A 14,122-nucleotide genomic window follows, 5' to 3' on the forward strand; every position below is an offset into this window, starting at 1 on the left:
AGATTACTGTCTGCTGATTTCTATTCAGCTGTGATATAACTTCTTATGGCAGTGTCTAATGAAGATTTTGGCACACAAAAGAATGGAACAGAAACCATTGGCTAATAAGAACAAGATCACCAAAATCACCCAGGATTTGATCTTTAGTAAATAAAACTCAAGAAAGAAAATGTAAGGTTGATGAATTCTAATTGGTCAAAATATCATCCATGTGTGTAAACTAAATAGATGCATAACATAGTAGTTATTACCCCTAAAACTACCTTTAGAGGCTGAGTAATCCTTGAAACACCTTGATCAAGTAACATTTCTATGGTGTTCACATGTGTATTATGTAAAATATCCCATAGAATGTGTAACCCCTGGTACTCATGAATTGTTCAATTGACAGACTACCATCGGGTCCTCACTTGACCAATATTTAATTAAGCATGCTGCTACTGTTGCTATTCCCATAAATAAAGGGCAGCACACATTCTGTAAACTGGGTTCTACACTGATCGGGATGAGATAAAACTAAGCCTTACTTTTGACCATGAAAATCAACAACCTCTCCATTGTCATTCCTTTAGTGACCCTCTCTCTGTTACAAGTTTAATATTAGCTACTTTTTGTCTACCTCTAGTACTCTTCAAGCATGCATTTTCATACATCATGGCTGCCCCTTGTACCGAAACAACTTTAACTAGATGTTCAGAAAACTGTGTATTTCCCAAAATATATTTAAATCTGCATTATGAAACATATTCTATTCCAACCATATAAAACATTGGGTACATCACATTTAGATTTGTTATGATATATAAACTACTCTTTGTGAAAATGATGTACTTCTGACATTTTCACCCATTCAAATATTCTAATTTTAAGCAAGCAAAATATCTTGCACAATTCTCACCAAAAAATAACAAGTAAAACTCTGACATATTGTTGAAGTACTAAAAAAAACATAGGTGAAGCTACATTTTCTCTCAAATTTAGTGTGAGTCTCACCATTACTTTTATTTTTCTATGAACATTCATTTCCTGCAGATTAATGCAATGTCAAAATTGAAACATTCTCTTTCAAGTACTAATGAAAATAACACATATTTTCAAATGATATCTTACAGGCCACTAATCACAGTTAACTTAATATCACAAAGTCTTAACAGTGGGATCAAACTCTTTATTTCCATTCTCAAAGCTGAATAATTGTGTTTCTCATGTGATTAATCAAATTTCTATCATACATCCCTTGTGAATGATTTTGTGTAATATTCCTGTACATGTGTGGGACCACCCACACATATTTATTTAGACATATATATTGCCATATGCATTTCTCTCTGTTACATATCACATACATCAAGATCTTTCAACAGACTTCCTTCAGCTCTCACTTAAATTACTTCATAACATCTTGGAGTAATTTCTTAAGGTACTATAAGTAGCTGTCATTTAGTAAACTGCTACCGCCAGTGATCCATTAAACTTGTGTGTCTTTTTTTTAAGCATTGCAATATAAATATTCTCTTAGTTCAGCTGAATTAAGACTTTTTAGCTTAAAATTCTTGTAAAGTCAGGATTAATTATCTGTTCTGTTACTATAGTATAAAACAACATACATTTAAACAAATACAACTCCCTACTGCATATGGATAAGTTCTACATCTTCATTTTAAGGTTATCAGCAACAAAAGATATTGAAAAGACTCTGCAGCATTATCCATGAAGCTCTCATTACTTAGCTTGATCAGATGAGTGATTCTCAGGAAACATCCCCAATGTTTTGCTTCACCAAAATTACTCAGTAGCCCAGAAAGCACATGTTGAAAGACCCTTTCAACTATGTCTTCAATCTCCTAGTTGTCATCTATAATTGAGAATATGTTACATTTACTGGCACTAACTATCCTAAACTGTGTTAATTGAGCAGCTACCTTTCAATATTCAAAAGATCTCTCTTATGGTGAAATTCTGCTCAGTATCTCAGAAAATAAAAGCTGAAAAACTCTTTTGGTTCCATTAATCTCACAATTAATAAACCATCCTAACTTCAGATGATCATGTGGTAATTATGCAGTGTAGAGCATACATTATACTTTAGAATACCACCTGATAGCTCTGAAAGCAAAGGTCACAACACTTATTTCAACTGAGTTTTCAAACTTCTAGCTATCATCTCCAGTCGTACAATTGGTGATATTCTATGTATTACATCTACTGACACCAGCCAACTTACCTTCATTGTAATCAAGTGGAAATCATAGAATGTAATAGATACACTGTAAGGTGAAATTTACTTGATTGCTTGGAAAGCAAGGATTACCACTTCCTTTCAGTCACTGGGTGCTTGATATAATGATCGTTCTAACTGTGGTGATCATACATTAATCCCAGCCATATTTACCAAGAGACCAGTGGTGGCATCTCAACTGCTTTCCAGACCTGTATCTTGCCTCTAAATCTATTATTTCCTCATCTGTCTGAAATGCTTAAGGAAGAGGTCTAGACCTTCTTTGGTTTTACCCTTAAATGTTGAGGGTAAAATTCTCTTAGCCTTACTCACAGAGACCTGTGAGGGAACTATAATACTTTCTTCTGTGAACCCTCAGCCAACACCAAGCTGAGACATCCTAAATGTTAGAAGTACAGAATGGTAAGGTCTCTCAGGAATCCTGATGCTTAGGCAAGCAGTAGACCCCTATTCTAGGGTGGCAGAATGATTAGGTGCTCTAATGACCTCATTCATTGGTTCTGTTTGATTACAAACTCCTCAGTGGGTCATTTTTACATCAATGCTATACCTTGTAGCTCAGGGAGGCTCATCACTGCCCTATGATCCACTCACTTCATCATTCAATGGCCACCATCTCATATTTTTCAACTACTGGTGAGATAGTTTTGGTTAGTGGACATCATCCACCAATGGTGTCTCCAATCTCTCTCCAGTGTTCTTGGGTCGCTTGACCAGAGTTGGGGTTGGATAACTCTGGGAGTCTATACAGATCATCCACCCTGGATTCAGACTCACTAAATGTCACACCGCTGCAAGGATTCTCAATCCATGTTTCACTTGCACCAAGGTTGATCCTCAGGGAGAGAAATTGATCAACCATTCTGGGTGCACCAGATTTTGGCAAAAATAAGAAAGACATCATGAACCTTTGAAACATCAGTAAAAGTCCTACACCCAGCAACTCTCTTTAACAGTCGTTTTCCCTAAGCAACTCTCTCTCACTCTTGTTCACAAGTCCTTAAAGTTGTGAAAAATGTCATTTCTTCAAACTCAAAGCCTTTATAAACTTAATAAATAACACAAGAGTTCAAGTAAAGGGCAGTACACACTTCTGCAGATATAGCAAATCCAGTGATAACAGATAACAATATACTGTAGTCATGACAACAAACTTTTTCCCTCACTAATCCACTCTGGTGTATATCCAGGTAGAATTGAATTAACTCTAGAGATACATCAGATATGTCCACTTATTAACTGGAGATTTGATCAAGATATTGATTATGGAGCAATACTAAAACTCTTATTGACTGGATTGGTATTTTAAATTAAGAAACAAAGTGAAACATAAAGTTAACAATTTTTATTATGTAATGAAACACAAATACCTTGTGTGTACCTGCTTAGATGTTTTAAACACTTTGAACCATCACTTTCACTGGATTCTTTCAACTGCTTACTTTTCTAGATCTTGTTCCTTACTCACTTGGGATCTCATACCAAAATTACTGATTAATTAAATGAAGATGAAGTTTCAGACTGAATAAATCCAAGGTTCCTTAGTATGCAAGAAAACTAGTAGTTACCGAGAATGACATGTGCTACTCATGTTACTGGTCATTTTTATTACAACATGAGAGGGATTGTAACCTCTAGATATCACCTGAACAACCATTAAAGGACACTGCTGTTGACATACTTAAAATGTAACAGGTATTATCTACCTTAAAGAACAACAAAGGAACAAAGGTAACTTCAAACAAGATCAACTTAGTGGTTTTATCAATCACATTATGTGAAACATGTACATATTCAGAACAAAGAATGAATTCAGAATAAATATTATAATACTACAAGAAGATAGAAACACATGATATATTCAAATAACACATAAGTTCTTTTGTATTATTCACATGCTTCTACATATTTATTCTGCTATATTTGAACTATTGTTAATAGTTTATCATTTTCAGTTTGATTTTGTGTTACTCCCACTTTTTCTCTCTTTTTTTTTGTAACTTCAAAGATCTTTGAAACTTATGCTCATTATCACTTTTTCTTGATTTCTTGGAGAGTTTAAGGCAGTAAAATCCTTACCTTTTCTGGATTGTCACTAGTTATTTGTAACATTATTTCATTTGTACTTTTCTTATTTAGCTAATATAATATTTTAGATATGGCCTTTAATTGCATCATTAATCACATCATTAATTAATGTCATATTTTGCAGATACTCTATCTATCACTATATATACGGTATGATAATGAAAAGTATGCAAAAGGTGTAAGAATGTATTAATTTAGTGAAGTATAGCAGAGATTCAGTTAATGGATAAAATGTACTGATCATTAATTTTGGAAGAAAAGTTTGAAATAACAGTTAGACGATTTTCCTCGGAAATTGGCTTACATATGTATCTCTCAAGTATTTGTAGCTTAGATTAGACTTAATTTGATTTATGAATTTGAGAAAAATAAAATGTAAAATTTGAGATTATTCAGCTGCTGTATCTAATGTTTTTGCAAAATAATGCAATTGAACTCATCAATTTTTGTTTTTACAAAGACATTTCAACAGTCATTTAAAGTATTTTTCAGGATGAAATAATTTAGAAAGTTCTAAGTAGTTTGTTCAGGTTATGGTCTTATTTTGAACTTTACATATAAAAGTAGATATAATTATAGATGATACCTAAAAATATCTTAGAAGGCATCAAAATGTATATATCATTGAAGTTACATTTTGAAGGTATTATGTGCAATTATGTGAAAAGATTTTGTTTTTGTTTATAATATTTTAAAAGCATTTTTTTTTTAAATTAATAATAAAGACAACATTATTCTTTTCATCTTTGTCATGTGCAAATATAAAGCTGTGTGAAGGATTGTAGTTTACAGCACATTTGTGCTTAGTATTAGAAAAAAATAATAATATTGTCTCAATGCAGTTTTATTATTAGAAGTCTATTTTGGCACAGTGTCTCTACACACTTGAAAGCACTTACAATTTTAAATAATTTTAAAATTTAAAATAAAATTTCTTTTGAAGCAAAGCTATATTAACATTTGTAAAATGGTTGTGTAAGCTATATCCAAAGAAACTTATTTTTAAATTTTTCCTGTTGGACATAAAAAATACCACAGTTTATTAGAATTTTTATTTTCAACAGATGGACAGAAAAAAAAATCTTTACCTCGACCTTTAGCATTTTGTAAAGTCTTAACAGTGCGAAGAAAGATATGGGTACTAGCAGGGTGCACTTATAAGTCAACAAAAAATACACAAAAACTTGTTAGTGTATCTGAAGTTCATGTATTTAATCCTACTAATAATATTTGGAAACGACAACTAAATCTACCCGGGCCCCGTCATTCTGTAGCAACTTGTAAGATTGGTAAGTGTGCTTTAATTATGTAAATACACTATTTATATCACATTTCAAAAAACCTGATAACACCTGAGTGTGTTTGCAAGGTGAAGTCATCCCTGAAGAAAGAAAACATACTTCCTAAAAGTTTTTTTTTATCATTATTTAATAATCTAAATTTTCTCACCCTATGTATTGTTTGTGGTAGTTATTGTAGTTCACTATATTTTCTATTGGTTAATTTTACTTTTTGCCTCTGTTTTGAAAATAAAAATGACTCATTAGTATATTTTAACCCACATGAAATGCAATTTATTTTAGTGGTTCTATCAAATTTTCAAACTTAATGATTTTAATAACTTATAGTTTAATATATTACAGTTCTATACAATGAATTAAATCTCTTTCAAATGGCAAATTCAAAATTTTAGTCAGTACATAGTTTTCATGTAGATAATTTTGCTTGCTTGCTGTTAAGCACAAAGCTACACAGTGGGCTACCTGTGCTGTGCCCACCATTAGTATTGAAACTGTAATTTGAGCATTATAAGCCCCCAAACTTACCACTGAGTTTTGAGAAACTTTAAGTTGTTGTGTGACATCTCAATCCAAAAATAGTTGGTTATTGTCACTTGTTCTAAACAAAAAATTTGAAATTTCAATTAGGTAAAAATATGTGGTATAGATATATGCACTATTTAATATTTAGAGAGAGTAGTTATGTAGTTTGAGCATTATAAGTTTCCAGACTTACCACTGAGTTATTGAGAAACTTTAAGTAGTTGTGTGACATCTCAACCTAAAATTAGTTGGCTATTGTCACTTGTTCTACACAAAAATTTTGAAATTTCAATTAGATAAAAATATGTGGTATAAGGTTTGTTAATATTTGCACCTAAATATATGCACTATTTCATTTTTAGAGAGAGTAGTTACGTAGTTCTTGTACTTCTGATTAAATTTTAGTTCTGTTGATCAGTGTGAAACAACTTACATTGAGAGTAGGTAACAATAGAAGTATACAATCAGATGAGTACATATATTGCAATTTTGAATTACATTAGTTTTATCAATTCACCTATAGTTGTGTAATACTGTTGACTGTCATTACTTACTGTTAATTTAGCTTGATTGATGAGAGCTTAAATAGCCTCATACATCGCAATCACATGGTCATGGTGTGATGAAATTAATATTTTCATACTTTACCTTTATATAATTACTATAAAATATATCTCAAGTGAGATATATTCAGGTTGTTTCTCTAAATTTCCATGGATGTGTTCTGGATATATTTAGCAAAATCCTGGTGAATTAAACATAAGAATATCATAAACATACTCTACCTTATGTAAAGTTAATATACTACAATGGCTATTCCATATATGCTTATACCAGCTAGTTCATGTTTCTGTATCTTACCTCTGTGTCTTGTTTCAAGTGGTTTTTCATAGACTTGTACAAGTTAGTATGAGTTGGGGAGTTAACTGCCTTGTATATTTTTATTTGGAATAACCAGTAATGTAAGTAATCTAAGGTGGAGACTTGCAGTTTGTGTTATTGTGAAGAAAGATGTTTCATTTATCTACTTCTGTTCTTTGTTTTCCTTTGCTGTACATGTTTGTTTTACCCTGCATAACATTTCTTGGAGCTACATTTTGTGGATGTTTAATTCTTATCTGTCAGACATTGATGTACCATAGTGGTATGTATGGTATTATTTACTGCTTTGCAGCTTAATACATTTAATATTAAAGTACATAGACAAATATCTTGTTCAATGTTGACACATATGTATGAATTATACATTAATTTCAGTTGTTGTAAATAAATGTTTGTCCAGCAGTTGCTGCCAGTATATGTGGATAGGCTAAAGCCATCTGTTTTTGAGCTTTTAGCTATTTGATTGATGAAAATTATAGACATTATTCGTAATTGACAATAATACCTGCTTTTATTCATTACATAGTTTTTGAGTTGTGTAAATGTTTTGCATAATGTTTGTTTCTAAATGCTATTTCTTTGTTCATGTTTTTTATGAACTTTGGTTTGTAATAGAATGGCTTATGTAGGTGTAGAAACTGGGGAGGTTGGGGGAAGGGAAGCTAAAAGACTGAATGATGAATGCAATTTCCAAATGTTTCCTACACTTCAATCATATTTTGAGGATGGACATATTTATTAGTCATCATGTTTAGGACATTATCTCAGTGTGGTGTTATAAATCAATTCTTTACCAATCTGTATTAACTAATGAAAGTACAGTTTAATTCTAAAGCATAACAAATTAGAAAATAACTAATAAGTAGGATTATAATATTAGACATGCAATATGTCGTCTCATATAATTCTAAAAGTTTGTACAAGGGGGGGAAGACTTCACTTTCCCATTTACACTTAATATAAGTTATGGGGATAAAGTAAGCAGTGGTTATTTCTATGGAAATCTCATTTTTGCACCTCTATCAACTGGGATCAAATATTGGACCTCTCCAATATTAAGCAAGTGTTCTACTTACTGTGCTAAAGGGTTAAATTCCTAGCTATTATTAGTTAGACACTTTCAACAATAAAATTACCACAATATGTTATGCAGCTTGATGTTGTTTTTGTTTTCAATAAATAAGCTGCATTCGTAATAACATTTTGATTAAAAAAAAATATATATATATAATAAAAACTACAAAGAAACTGGAAATAAAGCAGTAACATAGAATAATAATGCAGTAGATAAATAAACTATGCTAGTTTGAGTGTACATTACAGTGAGGTATATTTTTTCTAAGATCATGCTTCTTTTAAATAGCACAATGTTTCTAAGAATTGTTAAAGTTAAAATTGTTAGAGTTACACATTTCTGATAAAATATTTATTGTATGCCTTCAACTAATTTTTTTACACAAATCTTACCTGAAATACTTAACAATATGTAATTTAAAATACTTTAACAAATGTGTAAGGAATACGTTAATTTTACTTACCAGATTTGTTGTCAACTAAAAACATCAACAGTAAGCTGATAAATCATGAAGTTTGATACATCTGTCATTCTAATATACATATATACAACAACTGATATTAATGTTGGTACTAGAACTTGATAATTGGAATAGTAGATGTGTTTGGTGTTCACAAGTAATCCATTATAGACTATCAAGCAACACGTGTATTTGATTGATAGCAACACAATATATACAAAAAATGAAATTAAAATATGATTTTACTCAAGAATTCTGAAACATTAATTTCCTATAAGACAATTAAAAAGAATACTCTGAAATCAGGGTTATATAATATATGAAGATTAGTTTTATTATACCGTAATGTTATATTAAAACAGAAAAATTTAGCTACCTAAAGGTCATAAGCCATTGTGAAAGAGCTAGTTTTGACTATGGTATATGGTCTAAACAAAACTCTGCTACAACCATGGTCAAACAAAAACAATTTATTAAAATATAACATCAGAAATCCAAAATAAAACTTTCTAGTTGGAATACAAATTATATTACTTGCAAAAAAAACAATTAGTAAACACGTGCCTCTAATAAACAATACAACAGAAATCTCAATGTGATTATTTTCGATAAATATCAAAGGAATTAGGAAAAAGAACCAGAAGAACAAAAAACCTAATTCACCTGAGAATACACAATGTTTCAAAATTAAAACACTTCTCAGCATCCAGAACAGGATTGAGCGATAATTAGCAATATTTTTTTAAACTATATCATGTGAAGTAACTCGTTTTCAAGATCAAGGAATGCTTTTTATTTAGTGGTGAGACTGTAAGGTTATATCTCATGTAAGTAGCATAAATCTACATAATCTTTCACAACATTAATATCTTTACATCAACACCAGGGGAAGCTGGTTTCACCTACTCAAAATCAACATGTTCTAGATAGAAGGTGAGTTAGTACTTTAATATAACTAAAAATGTATAGTTGAATTACATTATAGAAGGAATAATAAATGAATGGTAAACAAAGCCATAACAACATAAAAGTAGAATACACTATCTCACAGTACTATACAAAAATTTCCTAAGTTTTAAATATGTCCTATTGGCATACCAAAGACAATACTAATACGAATATGTTACATATTACAAGCAGAAACTAGTTTCATTCTCTTGTATGACTATGGTGTTAATCTATGATTTCAAGTACGTCCTTGTGTAAAAGATTAGTTGCAAGTTCCTGCTTAACTCTTACCAATGATTTGGTTAGACTTCACATAATCTTGCTTCCCAGTGGTTCAGTGGTAAGTCTGCAGGCTTATGAAACTAAAATTTGGGTTTCGATACCCATGGTTGGTAGATTACAGATACCACGTTGTGTAGCTTTCTGCTTAACAACAACCAAACCAAACCTCACACTCTAATGGCTATGTTAACCTATGTAAATCTAAGAACTTTACAAGTTACAAGATGTTGTACTTTGCTTACCATGGCTGGGGTATGACATTTGCAAGGTCTCTTTCTGGATAGTCCTGTATTCCAAGTTGATCTATATTCTTTTTTTTTCTTTTTTGTCCAGTGTTACTAAGTACAAGGGATATCCCTGTTTTTGAAATTCTAAATCTCTGATCTGAATATACATTGTATCTGAGTGTATGAATATTTTGTGTCAGAAAGGACTGTTACATACCAATCTCGAAAGCAATCGATTTTTGGTAGCATCACACATAACTGCAAAATGCCAAATAATATCAAAATGTAGTTTTTGACACATACTGTTCCACTGTGACTATATCTGTTATAGTTGTCAACTGAATTGGCAATTTGCATATTCAAAATTGTATTAATATAATGTACTCAACATTTTGTATACAAAATATAATATTTACTTTAAGAACATATTATTATATATCATGATAATTATTTTGCTTCATCTTTACTCACTTTATGGATTACATATTACTGGTAATATCTAGGTAATAAAGTTATTTTGCTGGGAGGCATGACAAGCTTGGACCAACAAGCTATTCCTGATCTTGACATTTATGATATTGAAGAGCAGAAGTTTAAAAATGGTGCCACCTTCCCCTGTCCTCTGACAGGAGCTGTAGCCCTCGAGATTCCTCAGGAACGGGATTGGGTCAAGGCAAAGTGGGTATGTGTAGAGTTTCTCGTAGATAAAGTTGAAGCTATATGAACTTGGTTCTACATATTTGTTTAAATTTTAAATTAAGAAAATACCTATACAGTACAAAATATACTACAAAGTTTCAAGTATTGCTTCAAACATTTGAATACTTTCAATGAAATTGGCCTTATTCCTGTAAGTTTGTAAAATAAGTAATTTTCTTATTCTTTTACACTCTGAAAAGATGAGTTGAAAAAATATTTAGCTTTTGAGTCCATCTAATATTTCAGAATCTCTTAAACAAGTTAAAAAAAAAGTTATTTTCTACATTGATACCATAAGTTTACCTATTGATAGATTATGCTAGAAATAATATAAACATTTGTATAAATTTGTTTTTGTTTTAAATTTTTTACAGTTTTGGGAAGATCCTGATATTGATCAACTCAACAGTGCTGCTACTACCATACAAGCTGCATATCGTGGTTATCAAACAAGAAAAAAATATATAATGAAAAAACAGACAAATGTATGTCAAAGTTTTTCCAAAAATATGCTCTTCTTACTTCTGCATATATATATATATGATAGCTTTTTAACCAAACACCACCTTACTTCTTACTCAAAAGTCATTGGATCTTCCAATTAATTTTGAACTTTTCAGCATACATGGGAATCTTTATATAAATACATATGTTTAAAGAAGGAAAGTTACTTTATTTTAAACAGGAACTCTGTGGGAACTCAAGGATAAACTATAAAACAAACACAGTTACCTGATTTACACAGTAAGTAATGATTCAAAGATCTGGTATATGATAGGACAAGTATATAGTATACATATTTGATGTTGAAGATGAAATAAAAAATAAATCTTTATCGGTAAAGAAAAACAAACAGGAAAGTGGCTGGAAGTAGGACTACTGCACTGCCATTTAGAGTTGAAATGAAGAAAATGAATGTTATTTACATGGAAGCATTAAATACAAGAAAAAAGTATTTGGTAAAAGATAGACAAAAATAAACTTTACTGAAGATAAAGTTAAATCATATACGATTAGCAGGTTTGCTCAAAGCTACCTGAGGGCTCTCTGTACTAGCCACCCCTAATTTAACAGTGATAGACTAGAGAGTAGGCAGCTACAGGGTTCTAGTTAACCCGGATTCCCGGGTTCCTTACGAATGATAATTTGTCTGAACGCATGAGACTTGACCCCCTGAGTACCAAATATGCACCACAAAATGCCCCATACACAGGGCAAGCACAAGTACTTTGCTTTGAACTTTGTACCCTAACAAACTAAACAGCATACAGTTTGCAGACAGCTGTTCACCATCAACTTCTAACAGGTTTCATCAATGACAATAAATTGCATGAAAATAAATCCACATAAATGTTCCACATGATTAACCCTTTCACCTCAGATAGGTCAAAGTGCACGTGCTATAAAGTTACATTCAAAATTTAATTAAACTACTTTATTATCAACATATATGAATAAATTCAGCATCAGAACGTAGATAATAAATCAAAGTTTGGTATTATTTAAGTTTTAGTTTCTTAATTCTATAAGGAAATATTTTTAAATATTCTCAATCTCCCCTAGTATGAGAACTGTGACATTTGTTATCTATGTCTTCCCTCTTCTCTATTTTTACAACCCCTCCAAGAAGTATGAAATTGAATGTAAATTGCACATTATAATATTGTCATCACTCAGGCAAAGCATAATTTACATAGTTTTCAGTCTTATTTAGTTAGAGAGCAATAAATTAGAAAATCAGACCTCTCTTGCCCATGCCCACCTGTCACATCCTCTCTTTCAGAACTTGCTAATAGTTCTCTCTGATATTTAAGGCTATATTATTTATAACCAATAAAAAGACAAAGTTTTTCTCAATAAAATGAAGTATTATATTACATTTTTTTCTATACAAAAAATTGTTTATTTTCATTACAGTTCAAACTTTATTGCCAGAGGAAACAGGTTGACGAGCTCAGCTGCAAATTGTTAATGGCTTTTGTTGCAGAGCTAGAAAGCCAGACAAATTGTGATAGTTATGGAACATTGTTTCCCTTTTGCATGTTATTCTTCTGTGTTCTTTGGACATTATTTAATCAAATGAAAATTATTTAATGCAGTTGTACCATTAGTATAAAAAAGCAGGGTAAGTTTCATCGATAGTTGACAGCAAAAAAAAAAAAAAGAGGACCCAGGTAAGTATTTTATTTCTTTTTTCATGTGTATTCTATATTTATTATTATAAAAGGACCAAAATGTAAAAATTTAAAACTTTTAGGTTAGGTAAAGTAAAATAAATAATAATATTAATAATAATTTTTATGAGGTACGCTTATGAGTAGTCTATACATTATTTAATTTGATACCATAATGTCAGCTGCATGTTCCCCACATGATTTGCAAATTATATGCTGCAAATATTAGTTAGACATGGTTCAAAGGGCAGTAACACAATAAAATTTAAGTATAAATAGATATATACTGTTACCAGTTTAAAGCTATTTAGGATAAATAATTGTGGTTTTCTGTTATAATTTGTAGTCATTCAAGAGAGAAAATAGGGGAATTTAGAATAATTTCCTAATTTCTTATGGTGGTTACGAGGTCGGTCAAATCAACTGACTTCATATAGAGTTAAATATTATCACCCAAAAGCAATATAAAAGCTTGTCTGTTATATGACAGCGTTTTCATATTCCTTGAGACATATTTTAGAGACAAATGACAACAAGTAGTTATAAGTTTAAAATCTTCAAGATGTTTCTTTATTTTCTACTAATTAACTAAATAATTTCTAAGATATCAAAGTTTAGTAATTGGTACCCAAGCAGGTTCTTACAATAATTTGTTTATAAACATTAATTGGACCAAAACATATCATAAAGGAAAACAAGAAAGCAAGTAATCACTTTTAAGTAATGATACCTTAAAAACAGAAGAAGATACTTTCATGTTTATTGGAAAAGCTGTTCCTTCTACCCTCTTGCATATTGTCCTACTTTAGCACCTGCTGAGGTAACCAACATTTCATTGTAACACTAATAAAAAATCAAAAAGGGAAACTACATGTAGCGTAAATTGTAAGTAAAGTTTTTCATTGACACTGAAGTGTGTTTTTCTTTTCTTTTTTAATTTTATTAAATTTTACCTATGGGACCCTTGAAAATTAGTATCATCTAGGGCTGAATTTAGACATAACCTTGACTGTACTTAGGATGTTCCATTTAAAAACATTTTAGATGTGAAATATATTCTATAGGAAGAGGGATATGGCAGCTGCACTAGGTGGTAGCTAATATGATACTGTTGTTATGTTGTTAAGCAAAATTTAAATCTAAAAAAAGTACTTGAAGCCAACAGCTAGTGTTCGTATGTTCTGCAACTGAGCAGTGGTGGGATTCAGCCGGTTCGCACCGGTCC

At 31.0% G+C, this 14,122-nt stretch overlaps 1 protein-coding gene across 2 annotated transcripts in view; it reads left to right on the forward strand.

The window, feature by feature from the left end:
• Window positions 1–14,122, forward strand: part of LOC111088567 (alpha-scruin-like) — a 43,924-nt gene that overhangs the window by 4,645 nt on the left and 25,157 nt on the right. For both annotated transcript variants that reach the window (XM_022399068.1, XM_022399069.1), the window contains exons 2-4: window positions 5,392–5,616; window positions 10,528–10,706; window positions 11,098–11,208. In XM_022399068.1, coding sequence (XP_022254776.1) covers window positions 5,392–5,616; window positions 10,528–10,706; window positions 11,098–11,208 — 515 coding nt within the window. The remainder of the gene's footprint in view (window positions 1–5,391; window positions 5,617–10,527; window positions 10,707–11,097; window positions 11,209–14,122) is intronic.

Source organism: Limulus polyphemus, unplaced genomic scaffold (assembly GCF_000517525.1).
Source record: "Limulus polyphemus unplaced genomic scaffold, Limulus_polyphemus-2.1.2 Scaffold4019, whole genome shotgun sequence".
Taxonomy (NCBI): domain Eukaryota; kingdom Metazoa; phylum Arthropoda; class Merostomata; order Xiphosura; family Limulidae; genus Limulus; species Limulus polyphemus.